The 23,435-nt window shown below is 38.2% G+C and overlaps 1 protein-coding gene across 2 annotated transcripts in view; it reads right to left on the reverse strand.

The window, feature by feature from the left end:
- Positions 1-23,435, reverse strand: part of CYP39A1 (cytochrome P450 family 39 subfamily A member 1) — an 83,085-nt gene that overhangs the window by 40,333 nt on the left and 19,317 nt on the right. For both annotated transcript variants that reach the window (XM_080806942.1, XM_080806941.1), the window contains 2 exons: positions 21,448-21,555; positions 16,735-16,825 (listed from right to left, as the gene is read on the reverse strand). In XM_080806942.1, the coding sequence (XP_080663068.1) occupies positions 16,735-16,825; positions 21,448-21,555 (199 nt within the window). The remainder of the gene's footprint in view (positions 1-16,734; positions 16,826-21,447; positions 21,556-23,435) is intronic.

Genomic DNA, 23,435 nt, shown 5'->3' on the forward strand with positions numbered 1-23,435 from the left:
CAATTTTTAACCTCTAATTTATTCCAACAATATTTTCTTATTTTACAAAATTGCTGTGTCTTCCCAGGAGAAACCTATATTCACTTGGAAAAGTTAGCACATCTCAAATAGAGCGAGTAAGAGTGGATAAAATGTCCTGAAATAGATAATACTATTTATAACAGGTTTTATATATCAGATGACCCTATAACAGTAACAGGTAGTAAGAGTGTGCTAGTTACAGATTTCTGGAAATTTTTAGTGAGATGAAGATTTGTTTGTTCGCCTGTCTCCCAAATGGGGAAAGCAATCACTTTCTACATTTAAAAAGATGTATTGTGACCCCTGATTATTAGAAAGGAAAATTAATTTTTAATTTTGGATAAAGATTCCAATGACCTTTCCCATCCCCAAATATGTACCTCCCTCTATTCCTGAGGACTGAGAGACAGTGAGAGAAAGGCCTAGGACAGGCACAGACCAGAACTGAGAAACAAAGGGTAGCAAGGATGGAAAGAAGAAATGGTGAAAATAATTAGTGAGTAAACAATGTTACAGAGCGAAGTTGTTTAAGCAAGAAGCAAATTTTGAGGTACTTAATTATTTTGCACAGCAAGACCCAGATTTTTCCTAATGTGGCTGATTGTATTTGGGGCTAGACCTTTTCAGGTAGTATGAGCCACAAGACCAGACCCCACTGATATCAGTAGGACACGAGCACACCACAGCCAAATGTCTGTAAACAGAAAAAAAAAATCAAGTTCAAATGAATTTCTAGAGCAGATGTGAAAGGAATAATGGAGAGTCAAAAGAGTGTGTTGAGAAAGGGAAAGGCTGTTTTACTTTAAAGAAGAGAGAGAGTGTTGGAGAAAGGTCAGTGGGTAGTGGGGCCTGAGAAATAAATCAGGGGTTCCCTTGTGTGAGAGATCTGAGTTAAGGACCTATCTCACCATGATGACAGTCTTCTGATCTCTAGTCCTTCCTCCTCCCCTTTTTCTCTCCTACCTTCTTGCCTCTTTCTCCTCCCTCTGGGAGAAAGCTCAGATCCTTGTCCATGTAGTAGGGGGGGACTCTGGATTTATGGCATCTGAAGATATAGAATGGGAGTTTATTGGGGCTCCTAAAATCATTAGGGAGTAAATACGATTTTACACACACATACACACACACACGAAAAAGAAAAGAAAAAGATAATGAATTAATTAAAGAAAATGTAGAAGAGCTCTCTCGAGGTCAGTTATATCCTGTTGCCTCATTCAGTTATCTCAGAAACCTCTGGAATATGAAGAAAGAACTAGAGAGGGAGGTCCATGCAGAAAAGCTCCAGAGGTGAGAAAACATATGCAAAAGATAAGGTATTTCTACCCTTCTTGAAAATACAAGGCTTGCACTCCCATACCAAGTAAACTGTAAGCTTATTGCACCAAGACCCTGCAAAAATTTGATTTAAAAATCAGTATTCTATGTTATCTCTCCAATATTTCTTTAAGGGAAAAAAAAAAGATGTAGTCTTTGGGTCTTTCTTTCTTGCACATGTACCTTATTGTACATGTTCTGTGAGACAAAACTCTGTAAGATATTAAATTAACAGAAAACACAAGAGCAAGGTGAGAGTAGAAAGATTACAAAGTACATGGTAGCCTACGAAGTTAGGTGTTTTTAGCTCACTGCAGTTTCCTATAAATTCTTGATAGGTATAGTCTCTCCAGTGACTGCAGGTTTCTAGACTATTAATTCATTGCAAATGTTGATAGCTTTTTTAAAGAGCGAGTGAGAAAGAGAGAGCGTGAGGTGGGGGTAGGGGCAGAGGGAGAGAGAGAATCCCAAATGGCTTCATGGCCAGCATAGAGCCTGATGTGTGGCTCTACCCCCACGAAGGTGAGATCCTGACCTCCACTTAAATCAAGAGTCAGACCTCAAGCAAGTGAGCCACCCAGGGGCCCCACAAATGTTGATAGTTTAAACTATTGCTTCAAGAATGTGAAACAGAATTTTAAAAATGGTTTTCTTCATATAATTTTTTTTTTTAGTCTTAAAAGAAAATATCATGAGTTTGCTTGTTGGTAAAAGGTAAATAAATAAGGGTTATGCTCATCTGTTGTTTTTCCTGTACCAACTTTTGTTATAGCAGCTTTATAATACATTTTAATATCTGGTAGGACAAATCTAGTCTTACTAATTTATATTTCCACTAATTTTTCTTTTTATTTACATTTGTTTTTATTTATATTTTAAATAAAAAAATATTTAAGTCATTTAGTTAGTTCTCCCCACCCCAAATCCATCGGAATTCTCACTAAAATTGATTAAATATATATTGACTTCAAAAGGGTTGGCATTTTCATGACATTAAACTTTTCCGTCCAGGAACATGTATGCCTTTTCTCTTTATTTAGGTTGTTTGGTTTAAAACTATATCTTTATAAAACACACTAACTCCTCTATATAGGTCATGTCCTAACCCAATTTCTTTAAACAAGACAAATACCACTTAAATGAATAGGAAGGACAGATGTAAAATTAAAAGGAAGGCTTTAAAAAAAAACCAAGCAAACAGGCAGTTTAAGGCATTGGTAGTGGATACAGATGAGAAACCAAAGAAACAGCTGAAAGACTACCCACCGATTGTGGGAATGTGAGCCCTGGGGGATTTCTGGGCATCGCTAGAGGCTGGCAAACCACAGTTCACTCTCCCCTTACAGCCCCAGCTTCTTTCAAACCCTCAGTGATTTTGGAACTTCCAGCTCTGGTTCTTCTGATTTTTCTAGGGGTAGACATGACTTTTTGGCATCTGAGGGATTTAAGATGAAATTTTATTATAAAAAAGGCATGTTCCTATCATGGGGAAAGCCAGCCTCATGCATCCAGTCTTTGGACTCCAACTCAGCTGCCTAAAAAAGGGCCTTGGGCCTGGAGCGCTGATCACCAGGAAATACAGATCCCACAAGGCCTGTGCTGGTCTTACTGCCTTGTGTGGGACTATCCCTCCTTGTCTCAGGTGCAGTGAATGCCCCCTTGTCTCAGCTTAAAGCGTGTGTCTCTTATGGCATCTGGCCAACCCCACTGTTCTATCTGTCCTTCCAAGGGGAGAGGGCACAGCGTCCTTTCCACTGAGGCATAAGAGGGGTAAGCTGGGGGACCAACACCCACTACCGAAGCTGAGTTTGCTGTCTCTTCTCTATGAAAAGGAAGTGCTCTTCCTTGCAGGGCTTCACTGCACTGTGTTTTTCTTAAAGACTCTGGTACCAAGCTGCAATGGGCAGAAGCTCTTAGAATCTTCCTCTGGGGTTGATAACCAGTTCGAGGTACTTGGGCTGACATCTGTTGAAACAGTATAAGCACTAACCTTTTAGAAGTAACCTCTGCTCAGTGACTTCAGTTTGGCATTTATAACCATAGACTGAGTCTCTTTGAAGGAGGTAGTGATAGCAATGGACTGAGAAAGAGAGCAAGGAGGCGCCCCTGGGGGGCTCAGTCACTTAAGCATCTGACTCTTGATCTCAGTTCAGGTCATATTCTCAGAGTCGTGAGATTAAGCCCCACATCGGGCTCCATACTCTGTGGGGAGTCTGCTTATCCCTCTCTCTCTCGGCTCCTCCCCACCACTCACGCTTTCTCTCTAAAACAAATAAATAAAATCTTAAAAAAGGAAAAAAAGAAAAGAAAGGCACCAAGGAATGCAATGTTGCTTAGAACAGGTTATTATTACTGATGGAAGGTCAGGAGTTGATAACCCACAGACCGACTCTCTAACCTACCCTTTCTTCCAAGACATACATGTGTAATAATACCCCAAATCCCATTCTATCATTTCGAGAAAAGTTTAAGGTTACACCAAGTCAACCATATAAGAGTCTCCTCTGAAAAAATAATACTTTGTGCTATTTTCGGAAATATTTCTTTCATATATTGAAAAGAGGTTATTGGTTTCTCTATTTACTGGAATATGAAATGAAGCCTGCTTTATAATTGCAGTGACTTTTTCAAGGAATAAAGGACATAGTCCAATTGATAATAACATGAGGGAGAGAGATTGCCTCCAGAAGACAACAATAGGCAGATAATAAAATGTTAAATATATTTTGACCTAGAAATACCCTTTATTTATTAATTCTACCTAATGATTCTGAATTTTTAGATGGTGTTCTCTGGAGACACGTCAACCCAACCTCAAGGCCTTTACCTAAGTATTTTCTAAAGGGAAAGAAAGATGATCAAAATGCCTGAAAAATTCTCTGACAGAACATACTGAAAAAAGAGCCATGTCAGAATGAAAAATGTAGAGGATAAATAAAGCAGATGAACAGTGCCCACTGAGTGAGATAACAGAAGACTTAATAAAATGAGGAGCGCCACAGGACCTGTCTCCAAGCTTGTAAATTTGAACAGGATATCAAATGATCTACAGCTATCCGAGGGATCTCTCTTAGCTTGTTGAAGCGAGGCATTAAAAGAATGACTTCACACACAATTTCCCGAGTTGTATCAGAAGACACACATCAGGTATGAAAGGCAAAAACTGCTGGTGGAAACACAGGCACCTGGGAAATCTCTCATGGGATAGAAATCTTAAGGGCATGTCTCACGCTGGCCTTCATGGCTCAGGTAGTGGATTGGAGAGTAACAAGTTGTACATTCTAAAGGGACACCACCTTGTCGGTAAGGTCAAAGGAAAAAGAAGATAAGAAAATTCTATATTTAGAGTGGAATGGAACAGTTCCAGATGGAATGTCCTGCATTTATAAATTCTTCCTTAGGTAATCGATGTATGATCTTCAAGGCTGATGAATGAAAAGTAGTTTGTGAGAAGCTCCAGCATAACTGAATGTTTGCTGGGCCCATTCTGTATTTAAAAAGCTGGACTAGCAAAGGAAAACAAGGCTATGCAAGAAATTTCCTGTATAATGTTATAGCCTCCAAAACCTCCATGTTGTGTTCCTAATGACAAGCAACCAGTGGGAGTGGAGAGAAAATTTTTTTTTAAGATTTTGTTTATTTATTTGATAGAGATCACAAGTAGGCAGAGAGGCAGGCAGAGAGAGAGAGAGAGGAGGAAGCAGACTCCCTGCTGAGCAGAGAGCCCGATTCGGGGCTTGATCCCAGGACTCTGAGATCATGACCTGAGCCGAAGGCAGAGGCTTAACCCACTGAGCCACCCAGGCGCCCCAGGAGAGAAATTTTTTAGTAATTTTCCTCTGTTCATGACTCCATCGAAGTGTCCTTGGCTCTGCTATTTGATCACCTTTCTCAGTATTTTGGGCCACAGAGAGCTAGGAATCTATCACAGATGCAACTTTGGCTATCAACCACCAAGCCCTGGCAGGTTGCAGAGGGGATAAGGAAGTGAGCTTCTTCAGTTAGCTGGAGGGACTCAGGTCTTTGATATGCCAGGATGGAGTCCTCCAAGAATGTTGTTATTGGTTGGCAAGATGGTATTGACACATATTCAAGTGGAGGGAAGTTGTATACAAATTATAATATAGGTAAGAAGTGACTATAGGTAGGGTTTCAAGAATAAATGAAAATGTTTAAATGCAAGGAAGTAAAACTAGTTAAAAAAATACAAACTAATTAAAATAAAACATTAAAATAATACAAACGACATGGACTTTGCCTAGGACATCACCATATGTTCCGAACTTCATTTCTCACTCTGCTAGTTTTTATCCTTGTTTATAATTGGGAGCAGAGACAGACTCTTTTCTCAACAATGTGTGGTGAGTGTAGCCATGTAAGTCAGTGTCACCATGTAATAGCATCTGGCCACTCAGACAGTGTCAATGTCAGTATGTCTCCAGTCAGGGTTGCTGCTAATCAGAACACAAGGGAACCAAAAAACAATGGTTGGCAATGAGTAAATTTTCTCCTGTATACAGTCACACTGTTAGTGAGTGGCCCAATTAAAACTCATGAATCAAGTTCCTGACTTAAATCCAATGGAAATTTGGTAATGTACCTTTTATGATGCACAAATGATAACTTTATATAAAACAGGGATCATTTCTACATAGATGCATTTCTATTAACTAATCTGGCTCCTTGTAGGGACAGCTAGATGGCTCAGACAGTTAGGCAGCTGCCTTTGGCTCAGATCATGATCCCCGGGTCCTGATGGAGTCCCACATTGGGCTCTTTGCTCAGCAGGGAGTCTTCTTCTCCCTCTGCCTGCTGCTCCCCCTGCCTGTGCTCTTTCTTTCTCTAGCAAAAATAAAAAAATAATAATCTGGTTCCTTGTACATTAACATACAATTTTATTAATTTTTTCCTTTAAATAAACACACAGTAAAACTGCATGAAAAAGGTGTTAATGCTCCCTTACATTAAAAAGAATAGGTTGGAAGGGCCAATACTACCAGCTAAAAACTTCAACTGCATTTTTGTTTTGTTTTTAAGATAAAATGACCCTCTCCTGATGGGCAGACATTCACCATGGGAGTCCAGAATTAGAAAGGAAAATTGCCTTATAATAGTCTAAATAGGACCCAAATGTTAATGCCTAAGATTGCTTTTGCTCAGTTGTTCATAAATATGAGTATTTATGCTGGGTTGGTTAATCTTTTATGATCCAGCAGTCCTTTAGTAGTTATCTTGAAAATACAAAGTATAATGATTCTAAAAAGGCAAGAAGCATCTAAATATATATTCCTACACCTTAAGTAAAATAAAAAAGGGAAGAGAAGTAAACCATCATGGCAGGTTAATGGAATGTCACTTAAATTAAAATGCAAATACTTAAAAAAAAAAACAAATATGGCATAATACATAGTTTAATGTTAAAGTAAAAATATGAGTAACTTAATTTTCTTCTTAGAACAGTTCTATGGGTACAACATTCACTATAATGAGAATAGATAAAACCCTATAGGAAGAAAAGGAGCTTCAGAAAAAACCCCTTCCCTTTCTTTATCAAAACACATATAAACTCTAAGTTTGTGACTTTTTCAATAAACAGAATAAAGAAGATGAGCATTTGTCTTTGGTCAATACAAAGGTGTGTCAGTTAATTATTGTTCCATTTTTTTAAATTCATAGTTTATACAAGCATGAAGTTTCGTGAGAATGGTGAGAAGCCTTAACTGTACTTTGTCTGCTGGCGTGGAATCTGTTAGTAAGGGGTCACCTCACCTGGGAACAGGTAAGGGATGCATGTGTGTATGTACACAGATATACAGATACAAGGGTACATAGTTATATTTATGAATGTGCTTATATTTATAAAAAACTATTAATGTATTGTATTTATACTATAAATGTATTATGAAAATACATTTATATAGTAACAGAATATGCTTATTTCCTATACTCATGTACATATGTGAAGGTATATACATATGCATACTGATATTGTTAGTTTGGTCAGTGCAATATCTGAATACCGTGTTTCAACAGAAGCTTGCCTACCATCAAGTCAAAAAGTGCCAGATTCTTGCTTTCTTTGCCACCCTTGAATGAGGATGTTACTATGAAGAAAAGACTTTACCAGTCAGATCAACCAACCCAAGCTTCACATCAAGAGTTAGTCATCTAAAGAAGTGTAGACTGCACAAGTGTTCTGTGGCAGCAACTGTGATTTTTGCAGGATCAAGTTCCTGAGGACCCAGGGTCATTAGTGTCTTGGGCCTGTGGCCACGATGCACTTGGCATTCAGTGGCAAGGTTGCGCTTGCCACCCTAGCTCTGCAGCCTGATTTGGAGCATGACTTCAGGCTGTGTATCCTCCAAGCCTGGACCTCTGGCCCTCCTAGATGTTCTGTGAACTCATAAATTGGTAATACATTTGGTTTTTCACCAAATCAGCTCTAGTTAGGTTCTGCGGCTGCCTCTAAGAAACCTTGCTGATAAATTATAGAAGGAGTAACCAAAGTGACTAATGTGGAGAAAAAAAAAGAAATGAAAAAGTCAACTATTGGGCAAGTGAATGGAGACACAAGTGGGGAAGAGGAGTGATCTCCAGTGGTCGTAAGAAGGGCTCAGAAGAGGAAGAGAAGACACATCCACCTGGATTTTCTGCTGCGATCACCTTGCAGTAAATTTTTATTTTATTTTATTTTATTTTTTAAAGAAAGGGAGAGAGAGAGAGGATGGGGGGGGGAGGCGGTGGGGAAGGGGCAGAGAAAGAATCTTAAGCAAGCTCCATGCCCAGCACAGGGCCCAGTGAGGGGCTTGATTTCACAACCCTGAGATCATGACCTGAGTCAAAATCAAGAGTTGAAGGCTTAACCCACTGAGACACCCAGGTGTCCCACAGTGAAATTTTTACTTCTGAAATCCCATCTATGGGGGCAGAAGGTCAGTGAAAATGGAAGTCTGGAAGGCATGATTTCAGCAGGTTCTTGTGAGGATGGAAACTTGGAAGGACTAGGCATATGCTTGTCAAGAAAAGAAGGGAAAATTGTCCACAGGAATGAAAGCCATGACCTCTCCTTTTTATATATTCTTAATATAGTAAATCAGGTTGTTTCTCATTTGTTAGAAATATGCTCATGTTCTCTGGACAAAATGCCATGAAAATGCCACTGATGATGTTGATCTAAGAGAATTCTGTGAGAACACAGTGAGGCCCCGCCTGCAGTCTCTGACCCCAACCAGCTCTTCCTCTGCATACCTGCTTGTCTAACTCCTAACCATCTTCAAGTGCTTTCCTGGATCTTACCTACCATGAGATCCACTCTTATCCGGCTCTTGAATACTTCCACCTGTTCCCCTGCTCAGCAATGATTTCTTTCTATACAGTATTGTCACCATCTAATATTTTTAGGGTTTACTTATACATTACATTTATTTATTGTCTGTCTCCCCTACAAGAATGTAAACACCAAAGGAGAAGGGATTGTTGTTTTTTTTTATGCACCCCAAACTCCTAAGATAGTTGTTGGCACATAATAGGAGCTCAGTAAATATTTGTTCAATGAATGATAGATATGGCTGGGGTGAAATAAATAACAGACAGGGTGACAAAGGCAAGATTGTTGATGTGACAAAAAGTCTCCAAGGCCACATGAAGGCTTTAGATTTTATTCTAAGTGAGATATGAAGTAACTAGGTGTTGCTGAGTATGGACTACCTGGATCTGACAGATCAAGGGGGAAGAGCCAGGAGAGCAGTTGAACTTACCAAGGGATTATGATTAATGGAACAGAGTCTCAGAGGTCATTAACTTGTGATCCACATGTTCAGGTGGCCTTGGTCAGAAGCAGGCAAAGGTACACAAAAAGTAAAGATGATTCTACACACAACCACAAACTAGCTATCTTTTATGGTGTTTATTATCAGTCACCATTTTTTGGGTGGGGTAAATTACATTCTCCTGACAACTATATTTGTTTTAGAAATTACCTTGTTTATGAACATGGTAGTCACATTTTCTGAACCAAGTATGAAGTAAATAGTTTAGAAAATGGTTTTTCTAATCTACAAGTTTATTTATGAAGGTATCCAAATTAAATCACGTTTAGTGTTATATTTACACTAAACAGCACGACAGAAAGAAAATGAAGAGAGTGTTAGAGGGTATTCAAGGGGCCACCTTACTTAGATTGTTACACTGATTGCAAAGGGGGAATCAGACCATCAGGCTATAGTTTCAGGCTCAAGGGTATGAACGTTTAGTCCAGAAATATATTCTTTTTTTTTTTTTAAGATTTTATTTATTCATTTGACAGACAGAGATCACAAGTAGGCAGAGAGGCAGGCAGAGAGAGAGAGAGGGGAGGAAGCAGACTCCCTGCTGAGCAGAGAGCCCGAAGCGGGGCTTGATCCCAGGACCCTGAGATCATGACCTGAGCTGAAGGCAGAGGCTTTAACCCACTGAGCCACCCAGGCGCCCCCAGGAATATATTCTGAATACACACGCAATGTAACTAAAGGTATGCTTTAGGAAGATTAATATGTTAGTGACTTGGAATTAAGCTGGAAACTGGACCTCACCATGTTAATTCAGACATTCTGAGTACAATTTTGAAATAAGAAGATTTGATGTTTTGTATTATCAACTCCTGAGTCAGACCAACATTGGCTCAAATTGTAGTTCTATCACTTACTAGTTGTGTGGTCTTGGGTAAGCTACCGAATAGGCACATCATTTTCCTCATGTTTAAAATGCACATAAATAATAACATTTAGGAGGATGATTCAAGGATTAAAGAAGTCAATAAGAAAAGCTCTTGGAACAGGGCCTGGGACTTACTAAGTGCTACCTAAGTGTTAGCTATTATTGTTGCTACTATTTCTACCTCTTAGGATAATATTAGACAGAAATATCTTCATGCTATATTTCTGCTGCATTCAGTTTGTTTAAAGGGATGGCCAGCCAATATAAAATAATTCAACTATTGCTGTAAACACTCAAGAAAACTATGATATTTTAAATACATATGTATATATATAATTTTAGAGAGACCGAGAGAGAACGTTCATGTGTGCCCGTGAGAGAGGCGAGGGGCAGAGGGAGTAGGAGAGACAGAATCTCAAGCAGACTCCACGTTAAGTGTGGAGTCCAATGTGGGGTTTGATCTCACAGCCCCGAGATCACCACCTGAGCTGATATCAAGAATTGGAGGCTTAACTGGCTGAGCTATTCAAGCACCTGGAAAACTATATTTTGAAAAGCAATACTGACTAATATTTCGAAGTAGAAAAATTCAAAGTCATAATAGTCACTGATTTCATGGCATGGCAAGATTATAAAATTTCATATAACTGATATGGTTATATTGGTTTTGGTCATGGCTAAAATTCATAAAATGATTACAATTTGAAAGACATTGTGGTATTTTATATTTACCATATTTTCCTAGTAACTCCATGAGATGGGCATTCTAATTTTGCCACTTGCCTGAAGAGGAAAGAACCTTAAAGAAATTGGTAACTTGAATAAGGAATTAACCAGTAGTAAGGACTCAGACTGGATTTGAATGCAGGCATTTTGACCCCCATATTTGCACTATGTTTCTGGGTTTATGACAAGCAACTGAAATATGTGGTGATCTACAAATTAAAATTTAAAACAAAATGGCAAATTTCCAGGAATTATGCCCCAAAGCTCTGTAACAGAGCAAAATATTCTTTGCCAGATCCTCAATAATTTGATAATGTATATTTCACCCAGGATCAATGGATAAAATAAAATCATAATCAAGAAGATGATTTATAGAGTTCAAAACCCTAGAGACATGTTAGCATTCATTATCATTCTTGTGGATTCTTGGACTTGAGACTACTTACTGATTATCTCAAAACTTTAGGGGCAGAAACTTATCAAAAATTTCTTTACATAAAATACTCATTTCATCTAAGCTGTCTAATGGGATAGGTCATAAAACTGCAAATGAAAGCTAAATTAAGACATTCATCTTTTAAAATACATTCTTGTATTTGCTCATTAAATTTATTCAGAAAATACTTGTTGAGTAATGGGTTTCCTGTAGAAACCAAGACAGACATTGTTCCTGTGGCTGGAGAGACTATGTTCTGATGAAGGAGGCAGAAGATAGATAGATCAATAGATAGACAGACTAATAAACAAAAAAATCATTCTTACGAAAGACATAGTGAGGTGAGTCAGAGAATCACCAAGAGCAGAGTTAGGGAAAGTGACTTCAGACAGGGCAAGCCTAAAAGACCTATCTGAGGAAACGACGTTCAAGCTGACTGAAAGATGAATAAAAACAAGGAAAAACGTTCCAAGCACAGAAATCCTACAGAATTCATCAGCAAGTGTGTATCCCTAAAGAAGTGATGTAAATATTCCTTTCTCCCTCCTAACATCTTTGGTAAACTTCTAAATCTGTTTTCATTTTTATAAAATGCACTTCCTTCATGAACTTCTATGACAGCAGGCACCATACACTCGTCCTCATAGCCCTGGTATTTCATACGACGCCTTGACATAGCAAGTACTCAAAAAGATATTTGACGGACACCTAAATAAACAGGTGAATGAAGGGTTAACAATAAATCTGGAAGGTTTCCTAAAAGAAAATTTAAAACTTATGGTTCAGGGTAAGGTTAACAGAAATGGCAGGATAAGGACTCCAAAAAGTGCCTCTCTAAAAATCAATGAAAAATCTGATAAAATTTGTCAGTATCAACTTTTTTCAGGACTTTAGGAATTAACCAAAGGCTTGCAGCAGTGCAGGGAGTGTTTATCCAAGAAAAACGGCGAAATCTTCGTAATTAGAACAAACTTAATGACACCTTAACTTGCCCTATTCCCATCCCTGTCTCCATAGCTCCACAGTAATAGCCTACAATCACCTTGCAAACCAGCAGCTCAGCAGTTACCAGAGGGGACAGAATAAGATTGGAACTCCTTTGAGACCTCATTCCTAGAGAATTCTCATTATTTGAGCTGTCTGGCTTATAAGACTGAAAGTCTCACTTATAAGACTATCTTTATCTGACCTGACTTGGAACTCATACAGTGGAAAAAGTCTTTCCCCCAGGGGTTTTGGTTGGGAACCTTTAAGGATAATTAACTTTGCAGCTACCAGAGGCAATAGATAACAGCTTGGACAAACAATAGGCAAACCAAAAAGATTAAAATGAAGAGCTAGGGAATGAGCTGTCCTAGGGGCTTTAAAAGGTCCAATGTATTCCTGGGAATATAAAAATGGATGTACTTGTGTAGGACTGCACCAATGCCCAGGGCCTCATTCAGGCTCAGGAAAGACCTGAGAAGGCTCTAAGGTCTGACCTATGGGTGACCTTGAGGTTCGTCATGCAAGTGGGAAGTGAAAGTTAAGGCAGGGTTACCAACTGCCTAGTTGAGTATTGAAGGCATGCTCCAACATGCAAACAAAATCCCAAACATGCAAACATGGAGGTCTTATTCGTGCTTAGTGTAAAGAAATCTTTGTCCAACTATTAGCTGAACACTAACCTAACCAAGCAGAAACATATGTAGAAACATATGATAGTAATACAAAATACAATATAATCATACAAAATTTCTGGAATTAGTTTATGAAAGTCAATAAACAAATACATAAACAAGGCTATAACAAGAAGCAACAGCAATAAACCCTGAGGAAACAGGAGAATCTGATTTCCAGTGTTGCCACATTGTATTATTTAAAATGTCCAGTTATCAAAACAAAATGTAAGACATGCAATGAGAAATGTGCAATAATACATGGAACAAGAAAACATAGACCATACATAGGGGAAAAAAAAAAAACAATCAGTAGAAACTATCCCTGAAAAAACTCAGATGTTAGACTCACTTTAAAAAAAAGGGGGGGGGGTTGCGTGGCTCACTGGGTTAAGCCACTGCCTTCAGCTCAGCTCAGGGTCCTGGGATTGAGCCCCACATCAGGCTCTCTGCTCAGCAGGAGCCTGCTTCCCCTTCTCTCTCTCTGCCTGCCTCTCTGCCTACTTGTGATTTCTGTCAAATAAAGAAATAAAGTCTTTAAAAAAAAGACTTTAAATAAGAGATTTTAAATATGGTCAAAGACTAAGAAAAATTGTGTTTAAAGAACAAAATAAAGAATACTGATAAAAAGATATAAATTATACGTAATAAAGAAGAGGACAGAGAAACTTGAAATAGTGAATAGAAAAGTGATACCAAAAAAGAACATCCAAAAGAACAAACAAAAAGCTAGTTCTTTTGAAAACGAAACTGACAATCCTTTAGCTATACTGACCAAGAAAAAAGAGAAGCCTTAAAATCAAGGCTGAGGGAGATGCTTTTCTAGTGATTTTCCAGAAATAAAAAAGATTGTGGGCAGTAAAATGAAGTTATATGTAACAAGCTAAATAACCTAGATTAAATGGACAAATTCCTTAAAAAGACACAAACTACAAAACTGACCAAGGAAAAACTGATAATGTTACTAAATGTGAAACAATACAGAGAAGGTTAGCATGGCCCCTGCATAAGGATGACATGGAAATTTGTGCAGTGTCCCTATTTTTCTATGTCTGTAATGTACAGCAATAGTGACCAGTTAACAACACTGTATTATGCATTTGAAAGTTGATAAGAAAGTAGATCTTAAAAGTTTGCATCACAGGAAAAAAAATTATAACTTTGTGATAATGGATGTTGATTGTGGTGATCACTTCATAGTATATGCATATATCAAGTCACTATATTCTGGGTGCCTGGGTGGCTCAGTGGGTTAAGCCTCTGCCTTTGGCTCAGGTCATGATCTCAGGGTCCTGGGATCGAGCCCCGTATTGGGCTCTCTGCTCAGCAGGGAACCTGCTTCCCTGTCTTTCTCTCTGCCTGTCTCTCTGCCTGCTTGTGATCTTTCTGTCAAATAAATAAATAAAATATTTTTTAAAAATCACTATATTGTACACCTAAAATTAATACAATGTTATGTGTCAGTTATATTTCAATAAAAAAGAAGAAATATGTAGCCTGAATAGACTTGTAACAAGTAGAGTGATTAAATTAATCAAAAATTTCTCACAAAGAAAATCTCAGCACCAGATCACTTCCTGGTAAAGCTATCATAGAGTTAAAGAATAATTAGCATCAATCCTTCAAAACTCTTCCAAAAAATATGAGGAGTGAGTACTTCTGATGTCATTCTATAAAGCCTGAATTATCCTGAGACCCAACCCAGACAAACACAAGAAAAGAAAACCACAGATCAATATCCCTTATTAAAATAGATGTAAAGTTCCTAAAATTCCTTAATAAGACACTAGCAAAATGAATCTGGCAACAAAAAAATGACATATGCTATATGGATATAAATACCTATATGTAACATGGATATTTTATTTCCATAAAAAATTATATGTATTATACCACATGACTAAGTACGATTTATCCCAGGAATGCAAGGGAGACTCAACATGTGAAAATCAATTAATGTATAACATCATTGTAAAAAAAAAAACTTCATACTAAGTGAAAAAAAGCCAGACACAAAGGACCAGTGATTCAATAGCAGCTTTTACTCTGAGACTTACAAGAAAGTTGAGCAATATACCTGGGATGGGCTGTAGTAGTGAGTGCTGAGGCCATAGAGATGTGGAGAGGTATCCAAGTCACTAAGGACTTCTCTAAGAAAGAAATGATCTTGCAGTGGTGAACATAAGAACGGAGAACTGCTATACTGAGTCAGATTCTTGTTCCATGAACTCTAATGTCCTTTCTTTGACAGGATCCTTTGTATGGGCGCATGGATATCTTCCTTAATATCAACCTCCAAAGAGTGAATGGTTTCCTCTCTTATCTAAATTCCTGAGCTCTACTACATCTTATACAGGAATTGATCTGAATTGCTTCCAAATAAACACAGCAAAGAACATTTGATATTTTATGTAAATTGTTTTCAATTTTGCATGAGTCTTAAAAACCGAAAGCATATGTGTGTGTGTGTGTGTGTGTGTGTGTGTGTGTGTGTGTGTATACATATATAAAATACACTGGTATCACTATTTGAAGGAGCATTTGTCAGTGGAGAACAATGCGTTCTAAAAATAAACCAGAATGCAGAAAAAGAATAAAGGGTTTGTCTTTCTCCATTGAACTGTTTTCAAGAGTTCAAGATTCAAGTATTGTAGACATTTAGACAAATATAATACTTCTGTTGTAGCCTTTGGGTCAGACAGGCTCCCCACATTATCTCCACCATTCCAACTACTTCAAGATTTCCTAAAGACCAGGATTTTGGAGAACCCTATATGAGGAGAGGACTCTAGTAAGGAAATGGTGAAGTCGGAATGTGACAGTCAAGGACACATTCCCTTTTACTGTTTGTAGACATACAGGCCTGCGTATTTCCATAACTTTGTAGAGGTAAGCTCCATAAAGGCAAGCAGTCTTCTCTTTTACTCACTAATGTGTCTCCAGAATCTAACATGTTAGCATGGTTTACACTTAGTGATTCTAACCCTCACTATTTCTATCAGATGTAAGGCTCAGAGACAGTATGGCGTCGATAGTCACGTTGAACAAGCCAATTTGCTTTCTGGTTTGATTCAATAAGCAGCAGTAGAAAATAAAGAAAAAAATTTCAAATAAAATACTTTCAGCAATCATGAAGCAGGGGGTTGCTGTTAATTGATATCCTACCTTTTGTCCTATTATATTGTTTTCTTCCAGATTATTTATTATTCTTTTTATATCAGAATATATAATTTGACATATTAAGGTTTTTTTTTAAAAGATAGTACTTCCCAACAGGTCAAATTATGGGTAAAATAAACAAGTAGTTGAGTGCAAGTAGCTTGAATAAGCATCCAAGCTTATTTCTGCTTTTTAAAACCGGTGACAATTGAAGAGTACAAATCTGAACTAAAAAACGCAAGGTGGCAATCCCCACCTACTGTTCTAATCCCCCAAAGCTCTAACTTTTAAAACAATTCCTTTGGTGACAAAACCTTACTTGAACATCTGTGTTATGTAATATATGTACTGTATTACTTTTTACAAAATCTAGAAAATCCTGAATTCCAAAAATAACTGAGGGGCCATGAGATTTGAAGAAAAAAGCTTTGTCCATACATATTTATGTTTAAGTAGAGAAATTGGGCAAATCACAATCTCTCTAGCATTTATTTCATGATTTGGAAAGTAAGGGAGTTAGACTAGATGCCCTCTAAAATAACCTGGACAGTAATTAAATTCTAGGAATCTACCTGATCAATTTATACCCTGAAACACACAGCTTGTGTTCAATTTTGGATTACGTTCAATTTCTATAAAATTCTGGGCCTTTAGCTTTGCCCATAACATGTGATAAGCACACATTAGATATCTCTTCAACCAGGTCAGTTCATTCAGGTTTAGTACCTGCTGTGCCAAACACAGAAGATATGCCTTCCAGAACGGTCTCGTGGACAGTGGGATGAGAGAGGACAAATGCAAGTGTCCAAAATGCAACCTTAAGAGAACAAAACAAAACAGAAAACATGTATCACACACGACAGCCTCCTTTGAAAGTGAATAAAAGCATGCTTAATATTCGCCATAAACATCAGAAGAAACCAGGAAAATGTTTAAATTAAATTTAGAAGTATGTTAGTAAGGAGCATTTTTGGAAACAACTAGATTTTTTGAACAAGAGAGTTGTTATAGACTTCTGAGAGGTCAAATCTATACTTTTATTTTGTCACTATAGTTTAACTCTGTTGTTTACACAGATTAAACTATCTTTACTACAAAATGAGGCAGGATTTTTTTTTAGTAATACACATTATAAAATATTATATAGGCATACATTAACTATTCAGAAACAGCAAATTATGACACTTAAAATGTTAATCCCAATGAAAGTATTTTTTAAAATTTAATTTCCATGAAATAGATATGAATGAGCAAATCCTATGTTCTGCAAATAAAATATGGTAATTTTCAATAAGCCCAGAAAAATATACCTCAAATCCCATAAACTAAATTATGAGAGTCTTCAATATGAAAAATAATGGTACTTTCCCACCTGAATGTTACTGAACATATCATGCTTGCAAATTCTCTCTAGACCAAAGAAGATTATTTCACATCTTTCCTCATTGCGGTATTATAAGGTTCAAATTACACTACCATATATCTCAAAAATTAACTTTCCACTAACTCAGGTAGGTGTTTTTGCTTCTAATTTTAGACTACATAATAAGGGAAACTGTATAAAATTAATAAAAGAAGCTTGGGTTTCCCTTGCATCGTATTGTAAAAGAAATTTCAGCTAGGACAATCAGCCCTGAAAGACTCAGACAATATTTCACATTTAAAACACTTAAATCTTTTTGTCTCTTTTGTGGGACAACTTTACGTACCTTTACATAATCCCAATACTCCCCTCTGTGGCCAAAAAAGGAAGAGCAACTATCTGAAGGGAAGCGGTCAAATAAGCCAAATTCAATACGCCCCGTGGTTTCCCGCCCTGGGGCATGAACCCCGATGGCCCTGTAAACAGGGGACTGTGTACATAGACAAAGTGAATGCGAAAGCCAAGGCCACCACCATCTGGAGAGCCTCTTTCTGCGGCATGACTCAGATCACGTAAGACTTACCCTAGACCTCATCCAGTCCATTTTACAATAGAAGAAACATGCTCAGCTCGCTTCTCCTGTCTCCCCACTCGGGCCCCTGCTACCATTATCTACGGATGGAAGTGCTAAATTACTGGATTTAATTAATAACGACTCCATACTCACTTCGTCTTATTTAAAGGGTCAGAATTTGTAATGGGGGAAAAACAGCTTAGTGGACACCACATAGATTTTCAGTTATACAAAAGAGGGGTTCAGAGTTATACCAAACAGTGCTTAGAGAGTCACAAAAATTGGGTAATACTTATTTTATAATGAACACAAGGAATTCAGCTAAATTATTCATGGCTGTACAAAGGTGCTGTTTATCATTTTTAAATTTGGTAAAAAACTCAATTACATTTAAAAAAAAGAAAAGTCACATAAAAGACAGTAATGAGTAAATAAGAAATTTACATATATTAAGGAAACAAACAAGAATAAATGACCTCGGGATCTTCGTGCACGCCCAGTTAAAGATCGCTCCCCAAAGTATCAATTAGTATTTTGCCAAAGGGTCAAGTCCATGGTGATGGCAGCTCAAAAAGGAGAAGGGCCACCTGGCTCACTGAACTTCAGAAGCAGCCACTGCAATGTTTTTGGGATAAGAATAAAGGTGGAAAGGGACAAGGAGGAAAGTCCAGCCCAGTAAGAGAAGATAAAAGGGGTATGCTCTTCAGCATCATTTATTGTTCCATTCAAAAGAGATTTAACAAATATTGATGGAGTCTCTATAACAAGTCAGACAGTCTTCTACAATCATGGTAAGCACAAACATGTACAAGATATCATTCCTGCCCAAAGAACTTTCACGTCTAGTTGGGGATACGAAATGCAATCAGGAGAAAAAAGAGCTAAGGGTACAGGCAATGGGTGGGACAGACAACACAGACTGTGGGAGTCGAGGGTAAGGTGGGATGGGGTGGGGGGTCGTGGTCAGTACTGAAAGGGATCAGAAAGAGCTTGGGAGAAGGAATAACAACGATAAAATGTCAGCGTGAGATTCATTTTGGAAAAATGGTCCACAAGATTTATTGGGCAGGGATTTCTTGGAAGCTGGAAATGGTTTTCCCATACAAATGGTTTCGCAAATTATGGTTGGTATTTTGGGCCAGTCTACCAAAGTTCACTCAACCACAATGGAGCCTTCTGGTGATCTGTCCTGTCCCCAGCCTATCTCAAGCCTGAGCTCTGAGTTCCACGCCCCTTGAGGGAGAGCCCAGAATGGGAGAGAAGAGAACCTGACCTGGGCACCAAGAAAGGACAGGCCCCACCACTTATCTCACTGGCAGGGCTTTTGGGGGTTCTCTAGGCAGTGAGGGGAGATCACTGAAGCCAGACAGCAGCGGCCATTCCCACCCTGAGGCATTTGAGTGGTCCAGTTTTGGAAGACAGGGCAGTTTATTATTAATGCACCACTGAAAGTAATGATTGAAACAACAGCCTTACTTTTCATAAAAGAAAGCTAACATTCATTGAGCACCTTCTTTCTTCCAGGGACTGTCAGCCACTTTCCATATCTTAAAAATATAATGTTCATGACCATCCAATGAGGTAGATAACACTCACCCTATTTTATAGATGAGAACACTGAGACTCAGAGAGGTTAAACACTTGACTCACTGTCACCCAGCACTGGGATTAGGCTTTTGGCCTGACTCTAAAGCCTTTCGAGGGTTTTCGCCTGCACACCAGCTGCCTCTTGGAGGTGCCACTGAGAGCCAGTAAGATGGAACTCTCACTAATCATCAGACACTTTCTTTCTGAAATTCATGATTTAAATCCTTTCAGGCCGGTGCCAGGAACAGAATCCAAAGAACTGACTTCCCCTGAGTCAGATCAATGGGGCTTTGTGTCCCCTTCTTCTGGAGGATCTCTCTAATAAGATCTTGAAAATTAATCCAGTGACAGGAAGGGCTGTTCTGTTCCGCTTAGGGAGCTGTTCTGACATTTGCCTTTTAATTTTGCTACAGCTTAATCAGTATCCAAGAAAACGACGCAAAGAGAAATCAGGGCATGATATCAGAAGTACATAAAGGAGGGGAAAAAGGATTAGATGATTTTTATTTTGCCCATGCCAGATGAAGTACGTATGGCAGAGACGGCAGAATTTCTACTTCTGCTCTTTACCCAGTCAGTTTACAACCCATGAAAAGAAACTAGACTATCAGTACTTAAAAAGCCTTCACTAAGAGAAAGGAGACATAAATGATACCTGAAATATCTCATCCCTATTTGTTAGAAGAAAAAAGAAAACGGACACATTTATCATTAGAGATGGATTGAATATTCCTGCTCAGTAGAAACCCCAGGTTACCCTTTAATTTCTCAAATAATATCAGAGCAGTTTAGGCTAATGTGAGATCCTCCCTGATGTGCATCAGATAAGAAGGGGCAGACATATCACATGGCTTTAATCTAGTTCATAACAGCTTTAGAAAGAAACAGTTAAAACGTTCTGCTTTCTTTAGTATTGTGAGTTCCGATGTCACTAGCTCCATTCATGGGGAAACTTACAGGAGCAAGATGCCAGGAAACACAAACAGGAATGGCATGCAGGAGAATGGGTAGAGGGGAAGACAAAGAACTGATATTCACTGGGCACCAGCTGGGTTTATCTCACTGAATTCTCACAACAACCTTATAGAGAAAGGAGGGTTACCATTTATTAAGTACCCAAGTCCTAGGACCATACCGGTTGTATTAATCCTTTTTAACCATAAAGAAAAGGCGGCTGAGGGTTTAAATTGTCTCCATGAGATTCTATAGCTCTGGCGGGGGTTATCTTGATTCATGCCTAATTCTATCCCAGACTATCCATTTACCTACTCTCTCCCCAATAAAATGACAGAGTTAAGAATTACTCATCTTGGGGCGCCTGGGTGGCTCAGTGGGTTAAAGCCTCTGCCTTCAGCTCAGGTCGTGATCCCAGGGTCCTGGGATCGAGCCCCGCATGGGGCTCTCTGCTCAGCAGGGAGCCTGCTTCCCTTCTTTCTCTGCCTGCCTCTCTGCCTACTTGTGATCTCTGTCTGTCAAATAAATAAATAAAATCTTTAAAAAAAAAAAAAAAAGAATTACTCATCTTTGCAGTGCCAATACTAAGCATGTTGCCTGACAAAGAAAGCTCTCCATTAGCAGGTGTTGTCACAACTGATTCCAAAGTGCAAGCTTTTCCCTTAGCCTGCTACAAGCTTGCCTTGCAAAGGGCAGAATTCACTTAATGTCTCTGCTCTGCCTCCTTTGTGATCTTATTAGATTTCATTAGGCATTCGGTTTTGTTTTTCTAGCTCACAACCAAATCCACTGTAGCCTTTTTCTTTCCTGTAATAAAGAAGTGAAAAGACAAAAACAAACAAACAAACAAAAAACAAAAAATAAAGAAGAAGAAGAAGAAAAGAAAAGAAATAATAACGAAGGGAAAAAACCGAAATTGCAGGAGACAGAAATATAACCCCTATTTTACTAATATACTTACAGGGACAGCATTGGACAGAGAAGCCCAAAGTAATAAGAGCCCATAATTGGGACTCTCTTCTTCCTTTCTCTCCGTCTCTATGATATCCAGCATAGCCTGCATTAATGTCTGTTTAAAAGAAATACATCTTGTCAAACCACAGCTATGTGACAAAGAATGGTGTTCATAAACATAGATCACACCTTTTTCCTTAATCTCAAATACATTATTTCTGTCGTTCTTAGGTTTGCAGCTTGAGGCATGCTAAAAGGTTTATGTAGTTACTGGTAGCATAGTGATTAGGAGTAGGCACTCTAGAGCACAATTGCTTTACTGCATTGGTTCAAACCCTGGCTTCGTTTTTGGTTTTGATTTTTTTTCTTAAATACTTTATTTTTATCACAATTTTAGGTTTACAATAAAATTGAGAAGCAAGTACAAAGAATTCCCATATAACTCTGACCCCTACACAGGCATAGCCTTCCCTATTTATCACTATCATTCACCAAAATGGTACTTTTTTTTTTTTTTAACCATGGATCAAGGACATTGACACATCACAATCACTTAAATCCTATAGTTTACCTTAGGGTTGACTCTTCGCATTGTAAAATCTATAGGTTTGGACAAATGCATGGTGATATATATTTGCCATTATAATGTCATATAAATTATTTTCACTGCCCTAAAAATTCTCTGTGCTCTGCCAGTGTACCTCTCCTCCCTCCCCCAAAACCACTGATCTTTTTCCTTTCTCCACATCTTGCCTTTTCCAGAATGTCATATAGTTGAAACCATACATTACATAATCTTCTTAGATTGACCTCTTTCACTTAGTAATACACATTTATGGTTCCTTCATGTCTTTTCATGGCTTGAAGGCTCATTTCTGTTTAGTGCTGAATAATATTCCATTCCCTGGATGTGGCACAGTTTATCTATTCACCTACTAAAAGGCATCTTGGTGGCTTCCAAGTTTTAACAGTTATGAATAAAACTACTTTAAACATCCAAATGCAGGTTTTTGGGTGGACATAAGTTTTCGAAATCATTTGGGCAAATATTAAGGAGCACAGCTGGTAGATTTTATGGCAAGAGTATGCCCTGTTTTGTACGAAACCATCAAAGCGTCTTCCAAAATGTCCGCACCATTTTGCATCCCCACCAACAAGGAAGGAGAGTCCCTGTTGCTCCATGTCCTTGCCAGTATTTGGTGTTGCCAGTGTTTCTGATGCTGGCCAGGATGAGAGTAGTGGTGTCTCCGTGTTGTTTTCATTTGGATTTCCCCCAAGACATGCGGTGTGGAGTATCTTTTCATATGCTTCCATCTTCTCTCATGGATTATGTTTTTGATGTTATATCTAAATAGGCATCACCGTACCTAAGGCCAACTAGGTTTTTTCCTACATTATCTTCTAGTAGTTTATAATTTTGCATTTTGCACTTATATCTATGATTCATTTGAGTGAATTTTTGTGAATTGTATCAAGATCTCTATCTAGACTATTCTTTTTAAATTTTTTTTTCCTTTTGCCTGTGGATGTCCCGTTGTTCCCACACCATTTGTTGAAGAGTCTATCTTTGTTTCACTATATCGCCTCTGGTTCTTTGTCAAACATCAGTTGATTATATTTAAAGGAATCTATTTCTGGGCTCTCTATTCTGCTCCGCTGATCTGCTTGTCTATTCTTTCACCCATACAGCACTAGAACATTAATTACAGTAAATCTTGAAGTTGGGTAGCATTGCTCTTTGGAAGAACTCTGTTCTTCTCCTTGAATATTGTGTTGGCGATTCTGGGTCTTTTGCCTCTCCATGTAAACTTTAGAACTAGTTTTTGATATCCATAAGATAAGTCACTGGGATTTTGATTGAGACTGCTTTGAATGTATTGGTCAAGTTGGGAAGAACTGACATCTTGAGAATATTGAATCCTCCTATCCATGAACATATAATAATCTATTTACTTAGTTCTTTGGTTTTGTTCATCAGAGTTTTGTAGCTTTCCT

This window comes from Martes martes (genome assembly GCF_963455335.1).
Source record: "Martes martes genome assembly, chromosome: 6".
Classification (NCBI taxonomy): domain Eukaryota; kingdom Metazoa; phylum Chordata; class Mammalia; order Carnivora; family Mustelidae; genus Martes; species Martes martes.